This window comes from Hippopotamus amphibius, chromosome 7, assembly GCF_030028045.1.
Source record: "Hippopotamus amphibius kiboko isolate mHipAmp2 chromosome 7, mHipAmp2.hap2, whole genome shotgun sequence".
Lineage (NCBI taxonomy): Eukaryota > Metazoa > Chordata > Mammalia > Artiodactyla > Hippopotamidae > Hippopotamus > Hippopotamus amphibius.
In genome coordinates this window covers 87159909-87174035 of record NC_080192.1, presented here as the reverse complement: position 1 = coordinate 87174035, position 14127 = coordinate 87159909, and the positions used below count along the sequence as shown (strand labels likewise).

The 14127-nt window shown below is 57.5% G+C and overlaps 1 protein-coding gene across 7 annotated transcripts in view; it reads right to left on the bottom strand.

Moving 5' to 3' along the window:
* Nucleotides 1-3784: 3784 nt before the first annotated feature.
* The window catches only part of LOC130857222 (sideroflexin-5), a 151959-nt gene continuing 141616 nt past the window's right edge, over nt 3785-14127 (bottom strand). For 3 of the 7 annotated variants that reach the window (XM_057742697.1, XM_057742700.1, XM_057742702.1), the window contains one exon: nt 3794-7273. In XM_057742697.1, the coding sequence (XP_057598680.1) occupies nt 7196-7273 (78 nt within the window). In that variant the 3' untranslated portion in view covers nt 3794-7195. Of the gene's footprint in view, nt 7274-14127 lie in introns of all 7 variants that reach the window. The other 4 variants (XM_057742693.1, XM_057742692.1, XM_057742694.1 and 1 more) reach the window with 4 other exon arrangements.

Genomic DNA, 14127 nt, shown 5'->3' with positions numbered 1-14127 from the left:
CTCCTTGCACCCGTTTTACCACGTGCCCTTGCAGCTGAGCCCGTGAGGACTTCAGGCAAGCAGGCTGCTTGACACCCCTCAGCGGAGGCCTCACCGCGTGAATGAGCCCACTCCCGTTCGCCCCAGGGATGTCTCACACCTGTCCCCAGGGTTCTCCCCCAAACCTCTTTTTCCCCCTTACCCTCGGAAGAGCAACTTACTTCCATCTAGAAGCACTAGGAGGGAACACCTTCATATCAGTCAGAGGCCCCGTGGAAAGAGATGGTCTCTTCAAATGGAAGCCCTTTGAGGAGAGTTGAAGAAAGGACAAGTCACAGATTTTGGGAAACCAACAAGAGATGTTGCAGGACCCCAAGACTAGCAACGGTTGGGAATCCATGTGGCCCTTAGACCTGAAGAGTTGGCCTCTTGGCGGGCAGGAACAGGTACCAGGAACTGAGAGGAGAGCTGGATGGAGAGGGCCCCAAACAGGAGCCGTAGACTTTAGGAGCAAGAAACCCACAGACTGCAGGGGAATCCAGGGAGAACAAGCCCCCAGTCTCACCCTCCTCATCCTCCAGTGTCCTGCTGGTAACTCCCAGTGGCAGGCGCCGGACAGCGAGTCCCTGTGAGTTAGCCTCCTGGGACAGAGTAGGTGGAGAAGGTTGCAGAGTGGACCTGGAGGGGCCAGGGAAGCTAGCCTCCCCGCTCAGCTTCCCACCTTTGGACCCACACTGCCTGCATCCAACCCATCCTTTCCACTTGCCTCCTGTTATCACCCAAGATCCTCCCTACCCCCCTGGGGACCTCACTTCTGGGTGGTTCTCCCTCTTTCCTGCCTTTACAGTCTCTTGCACTCCTGCTCCTTAGAGTTTTCACCTGGCTGAGAGTCTCCCTTCTGAAGCCCTCCTTTAGCCCCATGGAATGCTGCAGCCATCATCATATCTCCCTGCCCACCTCACAACAAAATTTCTTTAAAGAATTATCCACACTCGCAGTCAGTGAGAGTCCTGCTAACTTCTCAACCCATGGAGATCTGGCTTTTGCCCCTACCACACTCCAGTGAGACCCTTCTCTTCAAGTCCTTCCAAGAGACACACCCTGATCTTCATCTTCCTTCAACTCTCAATGCCTATTAAATACGTGGACAACTTCTCCTACTGAAGCCTTCTCATCTCCTGTCCTCTGGGATACCGCTCTCTGCTTACCTTCCTCTTACCTCTTGTATTAGTCTGCTAGGGCTGCCATGACAAGCACCACAGACTGAGTGGCTTAAACAACAGAAATTTATTTTCTCACAGTTCTAGAGGCTAAAAGTCCAAGATCAAAGTGCCAGCAGGGTTGTTTTCTTCTGAAGTTTCTCTCCTTGGCTTGCAGACGGCCGTCTTCACGTTCACATGGTGTTCTCCCTCTGTGCCTGGCTGTGTCCAAATTTCCTCTTCTGATTAGGACACCAGTCATACTGATGGGATTAGGGCCCAATCTAATGGATCTCATTTTAACTTAGTTACCTCTTTAAAGATTGTAGCTCCAAATAGAGTCACGTTCTGAGATACTGGGGCTTGGGACTTGAAGATACTGGGGGGACATACTTCAGCCCACAACACCTTTCTTGTGGCTGAGCTTCTTAGCAGGCCTCACAGATGGGGGCTCCTTGAGGTGCCAACCCAGGTCTTCCTCTTCTCTCCCCACATACTCCCCCTGGGTGGTTGCCTCTGTTCTTTTAGCTCCAGGTGCTCTCAATAAATGGATAACATGCCAATCTACATATCCAATCCCTCCCTGCCTCCTGAATTCCAGACAAGCACACCCAATTGTCTCCTGACATCTTGACATGGTTATCTCATAGGAACCTCCAATAACTTGCAGAACAGAATGCACCACCACCTCTGCAGATTAGTTCTTCCTTCCCTGTGCCTTAGCTCTGAGAAGGGGCACCTCAGCTGCCAAAGCCAGGAACTGGGGGCCATCTTTGACATTTCTCTGCCATCCTGTCCACAACCAATCACCAAGAGCTATGCAGTCCTGAATCTCTTCACTTCTTTCCATCTCCATCCCACCACCTGGTCCAGGTCCCATCTTCCCTCACCTTAACTGCCACAGTGGCCTCTTCCCTGGTCTCCCCAGCAGTCTTGCCTTTTCACGCTATACTCTACTCTGTTGACAGATGAATCCACTTCCCTGCTTAAAGCCTCCAGGGGCTCCCAGCTGTCCTGGGTGCTGCAGCCACTGGCTCACTTATGTCTCCAGTGGCTTCCTGCACCTCACTTCTGGAGAGAGCGAGGGCCCTGCTGTGCGGTCCCTCCCTCTGCCATGCTCACATGTGAAGGGGAGAACCAGCTCAGGTGGCTGGGGACTGGCGGCAGCCCCCTTCCCTCCTTTCCCCACTGGATGTGCATGGGGTCTTCAAGAGGGGGGATCTGGTGCCTCCGTCTGTCAGCCCATTTATATACCTTCCCTTTCCCCATTTCGTTCTCTCCTTCCTTCTCTCCACCCTTCTGAAAGGCCCAGGGAACTGGGGTGAGGTGGGTCTCCAGATTCTTGCTCTGGCTGAGGAGGTGTCCTTGTCCGAAAGGAGACAGGCTCTGACCTTAGACAGGCTGCCAGCAGCTACCTTGGAGCGGGACATGGAGAGTGAACACTTCTGGGCCACTACCTGAGAGAGACGCCCGGTACTGCAGGGAAGCACGCGGGGATAAGGCCTTTCGGGGAATGACCGAGACTTTCCTATTGGGATGGCAGGAAGAGTAGCACTTCTGGGGGACGGGGGGACGCTCCCTTCTGAAGATGAGGGCAGGCTCCCCAGGGCCTTGGGAAAGGGTCACTCATCACTGCCCTCATCTGCGAGCATTCTGACTCTAACCATTCTAACCATGGCCTGAGTGGGAGGAGGGAGGCCCCAGGGGCCAGAGGGTGGGGATGGAGCCAGGGGAAGCCGCATTCCTGGAGTGTTAGTGATCTCCTCCGGGCTGGGCAGAAGCTGAGCCCCCAAACTAGCTAAGAACAACAAACAGCTCCCAGGAGGGATTTGTGTCCCTCCGGAGAGTCAAGGATTTCCGTCCGGATGGGGCTGTGGCCAGTGAGCTCTTAGCAAAGAAATTCCCCAGACACCAGTAGCCCCCTGACCTCAAGGTATCACTTTGCGAACAGACCCCTCCCCCATCCCTGTCCCTCCTCCCACCCTCCTGAGGAGGCCCCGCACCCAGGCAAAGGGAGGCATGGGAGAAGAGTCTGGGTGCTTTCCTCACCTGGTCCCTTCAATCCTCACACCAGTCCAGCGAGTGATGCTGCTCTTGACATTTTATAGCTAAGGACACCAAGGCTCTGCTGGAGACGGTCCATAAATGTCTGGCTGGATGAGTATGTGAATAAAGGAAGTGACTGGCTAGAAGTCACAGTCATGCTGGGGCCAAACTGGGGCTGGAACCCGGGTCTGCCTGACCCCAACCATGAGCCCCACCTCCACCACGTGGTCCCCCTGGCAGGGGAGGCCATCAGCTGCTCCCTGGAGGGTTGGAAGATGCTTGGAGGTCCCAAGAGGAGGCCAGGCCTCACTCCCTCAGGAACTCTGGGGTCTGCCTCGAATTGGAGGAGCCAGAGCTAACAGGAGTGGCTGCTGCCTGGCCCTGAGGGACCGTGCAAGAGTTAGGAAGGGGCAGGGCTCTCGGGGAGGCACACACCCCTGCCAGGTACCCTTCCACCGGGCTCACAGTGCTTCTCCCTGTGAAGCCCCTCCAGGCCCCCAGGCAGTCCAGAATGCCCCTCTTCCTCCCTCCCCTCCCCCCCCAGTCCCCTGGATATCCGTAGCCGAGAATCTACTAAAATCCCTCTTCTACTCAATTCCTTGTAGTGGGGCCCTTAGTGAGCACTCCACACAGCAACCACTCTGTAAAGGGTCCTTCTGCAGACTTGCGACTCACCCCCTTTGTTCTGCCCTCACGTGCTCCTCCATCCTTTGGTCTCCCTTTCCCTTTGGGCCGCCTAGCTGGCCTGACCCCTCCTGGAGGCTGGGTCTGCACCTTCCTCAGGGGCCTTCCCGCAAAATCTTCAGCCAGCTCGGCTTGTTCCCACTGTGTTTCCCCACCCCTACCTCTCCCACCCACAATTCACAAAGCCAAGCCCTGATGCTTTCAATCCATCATTTATTGCCCACAGCTCATTAGTATTACGTAAATCACAGAGATTGAGAAATTTTCTGAGACGGTTAAAAAGACACTGCAAAGTCCCCTGGGAGTGGCCGAGGCACGTGCGCTGGTGCCTCACTCACACCGGCCCAGGGCTGGAAAACCACCGCGCTTCCGTCTACTGCCCTTCTCCTCTCAGGACGTCACCCTGCTCCCAGGCCAGAGGCCCAGGACAGGAGACCAGCTGGCTCAGTCAGGAACTGGAGAGGGGTCTGTTGGTTACCTTGACATCTTGGGGTTTTAGTCCCTGTGCTCTCCGACTGCTCTCTGGAATGGGAGAAGGGCATCCCCAAGCCTGAGGGAATGTTTGAAGTGATCAGAGGAGGGTGGGAAGGTCCGCCAGGGCTAGAGAGCCAGATGCAGGTATGCCCTGTGATCTGGCACAGCTGGGCCAGGCCCTGCCCTCAGTGGGTCCCGGCTCAGCCTCCCCCCATCCCCAGTTATGAACCAATCTGCCCACGAGGCCTCCCCTCCTCCGGCCTCAGCAGATTAGAAGATGGATGTTGGCCAAAATTTTCCCCTCGTGGTATTTTTTGCAGCCAGACCAGGACTTAGCAGCATGGCCGCCTGAACCTCTGTCACCATCACCCTGAGCTACAACCATCCTTTGCCACCCACCCCTCCAACCCCCAGGAGAAACACCCTTAGCCCACATGAAACTGCATTGGGAGCGTGACCGGAAATCATCCAGGAGATAACGTAAGTAGGTTGTGAGATACCGAGGCCACAGGGCTCCCAGGGCTGGGCAGGGGTGGGGCTGGGCTGGGGCGGCCCGCACAGAGGCAGAGTTGGAAAGACCCCATCTCTGCCAGGCCCCTGGAGGGGGTGAGCGTGGGGCTCGGATGGGCGGTTTTGGTCCCAAGGGAAAGTGCAAAAGAACAAGACCCTGTGCGAGGTGGGGCAAGGTGAGCTTGAAGTGAGCTTTTCAAAAGAGGACCTAGACATTCCCAGCCCCCAGCCATTGGCACATCCACATGACGGCGGGATTAGCTAAAAACGACCTGCCCCTCAACACTGTGGTACCCGCTCTGCGCTTGTGTCCTTCATGCTCGTCTCCGCCTTCTCCCTTGCGTGACGGGCGGGGGTGGGCTGCTCCTTAGGAGAGTGGGGAGCCCTCAGGGCAGCATCCTGCAGAGCTAGCTGGGGGAAACAGAGCCTGGCTGGGAGATGAGGGCAGCAGGGGCTTCTGAGGAGTGAGTGGTATCAATGCCCATGGAAGGCCCACCTCACAACTACCCCGCCCTAAAGATGGCAAGAGCCACCCGTGGCCGTGGCCCTGCTGCCCTGCATTAGCCTTTTCCTTCAAGTGTATGTCTTCATCTCCGCCAGGTCTCTCCCCAGGTGAAGCTGCCAGGGGAGCAGAGGCTCTTTAGCTGCATATCAAGGGCTCCCTTCCAGCTGGGGTCAGGTGAGGGATGCACGGGGGCCCAGGCTTCCTCTTCATTTGGGCCTTTCAGATGGGGTGGGGGGTTTATCCTGTTCACCCCCACCTCAGGCCCTGCTTTCCTCCACAAAGCTCCTGCAGAGCTCTCCTCTTTCCTGGCCTGCAAGTGGGAGCCAGCAGCAAGGGGCCTTGGAGGCCCACGCAGGCTGAGAGGCGGCGCAGGAGCAGGTGGGGCGCCGCTCCGGCCCAGGCGTGCACACTGCCTCCTCCTTCAGGACCTTAAAGTGTGTGGCAAAGGTCAAGTGCTCCCAGAACGTGTGTTCGCATATGGCCTTGTGTGTTGCTATACAAGGGCAAGGTCCAGGCTCTGAGGCCAACCGCTGGCATTTCCAAAGGCACCTGCCCCATTCCCAGTCCAGTGTCCACACTGGGGATGTGCCTGAGATGCCCAGCATCTGAGCAGGACGGGCGAAGGCGAAGTCTAGCTGGAAGAGCAGGTGGGAATCCCTCAATCCAGTCCTCTGGTTCCAGACAGGGAATGGAGACTCAGTGAAGGGTGTGGACTTGTCCAAGGTCACACAGCCCATTAGTGCCAGAGCCGGGGCCTGCTATTCCTGGGTTGATGCTCTCAGGTAGATACCTAGAGATCTGGGCTTCACACTTTCAGGCACGAGTCGCTCCTGGTCGGGAAATGGTGGGCTGGGGCAGGTGGCCCCAGTGGCTGGAAAGGGCAGCAGTCAGCCCGGCTCCAGCCCCACCCTCGGTCCCAAAGCCTAGCTTCCAGCCGTGCCTGGGAGGAAGATATTCCCACAGAGGCCAGAGTGCAGACCACAGTTCCCGCCAAGCATCATTCCTTCTTAGGGCTTCCTGCCTGGAGCTGGTGTCATCTTGGGGTCTCAAATGGACCCAGGCTCCGTGAAGGGTGACACCAGCCTCACTGTGTCGCTGGGCTTCATGCAGAGGGACTGGTTCTGCAGGTGTGGCATGAAGGCTGGCCACACTCAGAGCCAGCTGCCCAAGGAATCTTCCAGAGGCCTCCAGTGCCCCTTGATTTCCTGGGCCACCTCCTGAGGAACTTAGTCACAGCTGGTTCATCCTGTGAAGTGTAGACTGCCTCCACCCGTCCTCCCTAGTCCAGCCCAGCCCCGCTCAGGGAGCTATTGGGCCTGGCCACAGTGACCTTAAATCTACCAGCCAGGCCACAAAAGCCACCAGCTCCCAGGCCCACTCCTCCTCCCACCACCTGCTGCATCTGGGCAGCTGCAACCAAGGCTTGATTCTGATAAAAAATAAAAATAAAAAAGAAACCAAAGTATAAAAGCATCCTAATCCTACCCTATGGGCACGCTACAGTTTTTCAGCTTCACACATAATTGTGCTAAGTAGAGTCTGACAACCCCACATAGGCCCAGAAATGCACTTGATTATTTTTTATAGTAAATGTGTCAGAATTCCTCTCCTTTATGTTGACGTGTGAATAGATTAATCTCCCTACTGCTGTGGGGGGGGGGGCTCCCCCAGGTGGTTCAGGACTGGGGGGTCCGCTTGCCTCTCCCTGCAGGTGCAGCTCACGAGACTCCTTCCCTAGCCCCATCTCCCGGCCTGGACAGCGCTCTGGCCCCAGGCCGGCCGGCCGGCCGGCCACCGCTCACAGCCCCTTGTTGTACACCACCGTCCGGCTGCTCGTGGCCCGGGCAATCTCAGGCTCTAACTGGGTGGTTTCGATCTGAGGAGAGAGTGAGAACAGAGAGAGGAAAGGTGAGGGGGATGGGAGGGAAGGAGTGAGTGGGGAGCTGGGACTAGCCGTTACGACCACCTGGTGCCCACACGTCTTCCCCCTGCCCCCGGCACCCCAGCCGGGGCCCACGTGTGCCCCCTAATGACACATCTTCCTTCCCTCCTGCCCTTCTGCCCGGGGGCTCACGATACTCCTTCCAGCCCAGGTCGTGCCTCTCCCTCTGCCAGCGCGTCCATGTGGGGGAACGTCCTACCCTCTGAGTTCCGTCTGCCTCATCTCCAAGGACCTTGTCCCCGACGCTGTACAAACCACTCCCAGGCTACCTGGGCTTGGTCACGCCCAGGGCTGCTCCAGCCAGACTCCTTAAATCCAAACCCCACCCTCGTGGACCCCACCAACCCCTGTCCTTCCTGCACCCCACTCACTCTCCCTGTCTGTTTTGAGACCACGGAGACCCCAGCCCCAGAGGCCCTAGGGCTCAGTCGTCACATCGTCCCCTCCACCCCAGCCGCGAGGGGCCACCGCTTCAGCCTCTCCCTTCCGGCCTGCCTGGCAGAAGCCCTGCTCGTGAGGAACCCAATCATGCCTCATCTACCTTCTCTCCACTGAAACCTGACCACCTAGGGGAGACCACTCAGCATTCACTGTCCCTGACTTTGGCTGGACCCTCACAGTAGCCAGAAAATCCCCACCCCTGGGCCGCATGGCCGGTCAACTCCCCCTCCCATTCTCCACAGAGGCCACCTTAAACCTCCTCTGCTCTCCTCAGCCACCGCACCCTCAGCTCCCCACTCATCTTCCTACTTGGGAGGGAAAACAGAAGGCGTCAGAAGGCACCCCTCAGCTTCCCATCAAACCCACGACCTACCTGTGTCCACACGCTGCTCCGGACCTGCCCTCCTGCTGCCGCACCGCGGCTACCCCTCCCCCGGAGGACCCCAGTCTGGAGACCACTCCCGGATTGCTCCCCGTCTTTCCCACCTTTTCAACCCACTGACTCCTGCTCATCAGCAGAAAGCCTCCCGTCTGATAAAACGTCCCCTTAACCCCACGTCAGGCTCCAGCTACCACCAACTCTCTCTCCCGCCAGCAACCGCATTTCTTTAAGGCGCTGTCCACACCGGCCAGCTCCACCTCCTCACCTCCCACTGACTCTCCAGCCCACAGCAAATCTGGCTTCTGTTCCTACCACACTCCACCAAAATCCTTCTCTCCAAGGTCCCTGCCAGCTCCCTTTTTGTGACACCCACCGGACATTTCTTAGGGTCTCAGGGTTCCTCTTCCCTGCACGCAGCCCCACAGGTGCTTAAACTCAACCCATCCAGAACAGAACTGAATTCCCCATCTCCCGCTGCCCCACCCCCGCCCACCACACCACCCACCCAATGGTGCTCTGGCCAGAGACCCTGGGGCCTCCTGACCTCCACTCACCTTCCCTCCCCTCAAGTCTCACCCACTCCAGTCCCTCCCCCACCACAGCCAGTGTGAGCCTTCTCAGCTGCAAGTCTGGTCGGGCCTCTCTTTGTTATGAAACGGCTCACTGGCCCCACTGCCCTCAGGGACCCAGTCTAGATCACTCAGATCCAGCCCCTGCCTCCCCCTCACCACCCAGTCCCTTGGACTGGAGACACAGCACACCTACTTATCATCACGCCTCAGATACGATGCGCTGTTCCCACCCTGAGTCCTTGCCGAGGCTCTGCCACTTCCTCTCCTCCCCCATCCCGGTTCCCTGGACCTCAGCTTATCTTCCAGGCCTCAGCTTTAGACATCTTCCCTCATCCAGGCTGGGTGTGGCCACGTCTCCAGCCGCACACCCCCTGCACTTTGTATACCGGTTGTAGCACGTGGTTCGAGGCTGCCCTTTCACTCACGTCCCCTTCTCCACATTCGATCGCAAGCTCCGTGAGGCAGCAAGTGCGTGATCTTGTTCACCCTACATCCTCAAGGCCCAGTGCTGGGAGACAGTGGGTGTTAATAAGTGTTGAATCAATGAGTGGAAAGAAGAGAGGCAGAAGGTACTGGGAGAATGGGGTCCCCCTGGAGGCTCCACAACAGCCCAGATGTTGATCTGCAGCTCCAGGGACGGAGCCGGTGGGGATGCCTGAGCCCCCAAACCTGTGGGAGCCGGGAGGGAGGTGCTACCTCTCTGGGGGGCCCCAGCCTGACATCTGCCCAGGGCTGAGCCAAGGAAGCACCAGACTTTTGCAACTCAGCTCACTGAGCTTGTTCCCAGGTACCTGCTACACATCAAGACATGGCAACCCTGGGTAGTAGGCAGGAGGTGCCACAGACTGGCCCGGCTTTCAGAGAACTCAGTCATGCCCGAGGCCAGACAAGAGGGGATTCAGTGAGGACTACGGCTGGTGGGCCTGGTGAAGCTCCTGGGGAAGGGGGACCCTCTCCCTGTAGTCTCTGGTATTCCAGTACCCAGGCCGCTGGAGAAGGCCAAAGAAACAAGAGCTAGGCTCAGGGCCCAGGCCTCTTCCCCGCCCCCTCGCCTCAAACCACCTCCTGCCTCCACACCCCTGCCGGCCTCCGAGTCCCCTCCACCCCACCAGCTCCCCTCGTCCCCATGCTGCCACTGACACAATGCACAGCGCCCACGCTTAAAAATCTAAATGCTTTTGAAAATGTTTAACCTAGTTAGACAAATTAGCAAAAATTTGTGCAAAACAATTTAGGTATTTAAAATATTCAATGTTTTTAAAAAACTGGAAAACTGTTCTTAGCTTTCAGCTGCAAAAACCAACAAAATATAACATCCCAGCAATCTTACCATGAGGTGTAACATAACCCTTCGGGAAAGCTGTTAAACAGCTACTGAGGCATCCTGGGAAATAGCACTTCATTTATTCAAATGCACATATGTCAGGCTTTTGCACCATATGTCATTCCAAGCTATTTACAGTAATAATTAAATCTTAATCAACGTTTAACCTCTGTAAAATGTTTGAAGAATCCTAATCACCCTTCAGACTGCACTAATGAAGGAGAAATATATAAACATAAAAGGAAAATGATGCATAGATATCACGCTGGAAAGAACAGTAATTGCAAAATTGTATTTCTTTTAAATATAATCAGTAAATGATGTAAAGTAAGCCAAGGAGTATTTTAAGTTAAGACATCTTGGATGTCAGAGGTGTGAGCAGCTAATTTTGTTCTGCTACCCATAACAGATGTAGCATATTTTATTTTAGTGCCATTATTAGCAACTTCCCATGCCGGCTTTCACTGAAGCACCGAGGCCCGCATTAAAATCAGAGAGGCTGCTCACCGCCATGGCGGAGGACCACGGCCCAGGGCCACGGCAGACGCGGCCCCTTCCCTGGAGAGCACTGGCCCTGGTGGAGGCCGAGGCCACACCCTCCCAGGGGGGCTGTCACAGACCCAGGCTCCCCCCAGGCTCCCCACTGTGCTGAGGGCAGCAGGTAGGAGGGAAGCAGGGGGGAGACGCGCTCAAGGGGAAGGCTGTGGGGGAGGGCGGTGGTCGAGGCCCTCAACTCAGGAGCAGGCGCGTGGGGACAGAGCTGGCATCTAAGGCTTCTCCTCTCATTTCAATTCAATCAGCCCTCCAGTCAGCACACGTTTGTGGCTGCCAACTCCGTACACCAGGGCTGGGCACACAGCGATGGACAAGACCAGCCCATGCCCTTGAGGAGCTTCCAGTCTAGGGGAGGCGTCAGAAAGGAAAGCAGATGGATCCCAGAGAGACAGACAAAGTGCCATGGAAACTGGGGAGGGGGTGGGGGTTACCATGCACTGATGAAACGACAAGGAAGGAAGACTTCTCAGAGGAGGGAGGCCAGGAAGAAATGGAGGGTTTTGATAAGAGAGGGCAGGAAAAGCTTGCTGGGGAAGAGAAAAGCACTAGCTGCCAGCATGGCATGTTTGGTGTGGGCAGTGTTGAGCAGGTTGGGGATGTGGAAGTAAAAGGAGGTGGGGCGACGGGCAGGTCCTTGTAGGCCACGTGAAGGTGTCAGCATTTTATCTGAGGGCGATGGGGAGCCACGGAAGGATTCTGAGCAGTGGTGGTCCAAGATCCCGGTATCACTGGTGGTGTGGGCGGGGAGGATGAACTGGAGAGGTAAGTGAGGGCGCAGTTGCTGGAATCGGAGAGAGGCACCAGGTCCTGCCCTACGAGGCTGCCAGCGGGGGCTGACAGGAGGGTGTGCTGGGGATCCTTTCTGAAGACGAAACCCATAAGAGATGATGACCAATTCCACGTGGGGGTGAGAGGGAGGTGTTGAGGATGACTGTGCTTTGGACGATTCCTAATTCTAGCTCAGGAGCCGGGGTGGCTGGTGACGCCACTCTCAGAGGCAGGGGAATAAGGGGGAAGCGGGGCACGGCCAGGGTGGGAGGGTAGGAGGCTTGGGTCCCTCAGGCTGAGAAGCCGGGCAGACAGACAGGTCTTGGGGGGCAGAGCTCCGGGCAGGGGCCTGGGCAGAAGAGTGAGCCCCGGATGTGTGAGCACAGCCAGAGCCCCAGAGTGGAGCAGCTTGCCCAGAAGAGCAGATGGCAGGGGAGGGCGCCAGTCCTGGGGAACAGGCACATCTGAGGGGCGGGTGTGAGGAACAAGCCCATGACGGCAGCCTTGGGGACCAGGCAGGCGGTGACAGAGGGCACCACAGACAACAGGCCGCACGGACACCAGGCAAATAGAGTTTCTGAATGGTCTTTGGTCTTGGCAGCGGGATTTTGGTGGGATTTGGTGGTCTCCTGGAGCCCAGATTTCCTAACACCTACTCAGCCTCTCACTTCCATCTTGAGCCCATTCAACTGGTCATTCGTTAAGACTTCTCCAGTTCTCTGACCATAGCTGGGGGTTGAGCCAATGGCCCGCCATCTTAAGGGCGCACGGATGTCAGGACCACTGGGATCCTCACAACTGGGCTTGGCAGAGGAGGCTGGGGCAGGGACTCCTGTGCTACCTACCCCCCGAAGATTACCCTCTGAGGCATGGGGAAGGGGGAGCCTGAGTGTCCTCCACAGAAATCACATCCAGGGCTGTGCTGGTAAAGGAATGCGATTCAAGTACTGAGTGAGGGCAACTAACCAGCTTCGGGATCCCAGAGGCAGGGACAAGGTGCGTGTTCTCTTGGGGTCCACCTGCTATTTGAGGTAAGGGAAGAAGCAGAAGCCAGCTTCACATGCTACATCAGCAGTAGAACAAATGGTGTGGTGGCCACAGTGGCTCACAGGTGGGTTGTGGATGGAGGGACATGCCAAGGCCCAGCGAGAGCAGCAGGTGCAGCAAGGAGGAGCCACTAGCATCAGCTCAGAAAAGACTAGAGCCCCAGGGTGGTAGGCCAAGGGCAGGGGCTTGACCACAGATGAGCTCTGAGGGGCCTCCTCTGGGGAGAAGGTGACAAGGAGGAAGAAGGCTGGACAAGGAGTGGCCACAGGGAGAAGGGGTGACCCAGTCCAGGCAGCCAGTGGGGGACCAGCAGGAACCTGTGGGTCCCTCCATTCACCTGGTGAGCTCCTCCCCAGGTGCCTGATGGCCAGTCAGCAGGGGTGCTTGAGAGAAGGGGGTGTCTGGGATGGGGAGCCAGAGCCCTGGCTGAAGTAGTCAATCAGCACTGGCTGATGGTACCCCCTCGTCCCAGAACTGGGGGTGTCAAGAAGACGTGGGCCTGCTGGGAATGGCCCACTTTGCCATGAGATGAGCACTGTTGCCCTGCTAGCACTTCCTGACTCCTAGGCAGAACCTGCACCCTGGCTCTTAGACAACCTTGCCCAGATGCCCTCCCCTATCAGACCTTAACCCTAACCCTAGCCCTATCAGAGCCCCAAACCCCAGTTTCCAGACCCAGCTCAGACCCTGCTGCCCCTTGTAGCAGACAGCCCCAGACTTCCAGTTGCATCTAAGGTCAGAGGCAGCAAACACAAAGCACCAGCCTCCCTGAAGCACCCCCAGGTCCAGCTGGCCCCAGAACCCCCTACAGCAGCCTGATGGGCTTCCTCTGTGGCGCTGGAAGGGTTAACCCTGAGCTATTTGCCTCTGTCTCCTGGCTCCTCTTGGGTGGGGGGCCAGGTCAGGAATGCATCTGGGGCCACCTCTGCCGCTGCAGCCTCAGAGCACACACACACCTGCGGCCAGCAGCCAGCGGATAGTTTACATATTTGAACCTGGAGCTAAGGTGTCGAGACATAAACAGGAAACTGGATCCCCGGCCTGTGCCCCACTCTCAGGGGCTTTTACCTACTACAAAGAAGTTCCCCCCACTTGCCTTTCTTCTGGTGGCTTTTCTGCCTTCTTTTCAAAGGCATTGGGCTGGGAGGTGGGGTGTTCAGCGTGACCCTGTGACACGGCTCAAAGCTGCCTCCTGCTCCTGGCCAGGGGTCTGGGCCTCTGAGCGTCCACAGGTGGTGGCGACATTGACACAGGTCCAAAGCCCAGACCGGCACCTGGCTGACCCTGCGGACCTGAGGCCTCTGCTGGGCCTGGAACCACCTTGCCCACCGGGCGGCCACATCCCACCCTCTCTCCCCAGGGCTGGGCAGGCCTCGCGCGCTGCTCAGACACACACATCCCAGCCCGCGTGCCATCCTGAGGGTCCCTGCAAGAGAGGGGTGTTAGGCTGGGGCTGGGGAGCAGCTGAGGCCGGAGCCCAGACCCACGGGTCAGGCCCCTGGTGCTGGCCCCGGGCTCCCACTGCCTTCCCAGTGAATGTCAGACTCCTTGGCTGGACACTCAAGGTCTTCTGCGACCTCCTCCAGCTTCCTCACCCACTGGCTGCCCTCCACGTCCAGTACATTGTATGTTTAGGCTTTGAGGCCTAATCCTCTGAGGCTGCCTGCCTCCTCCAGGAAGCGTCCCCTGATCTTCTCAG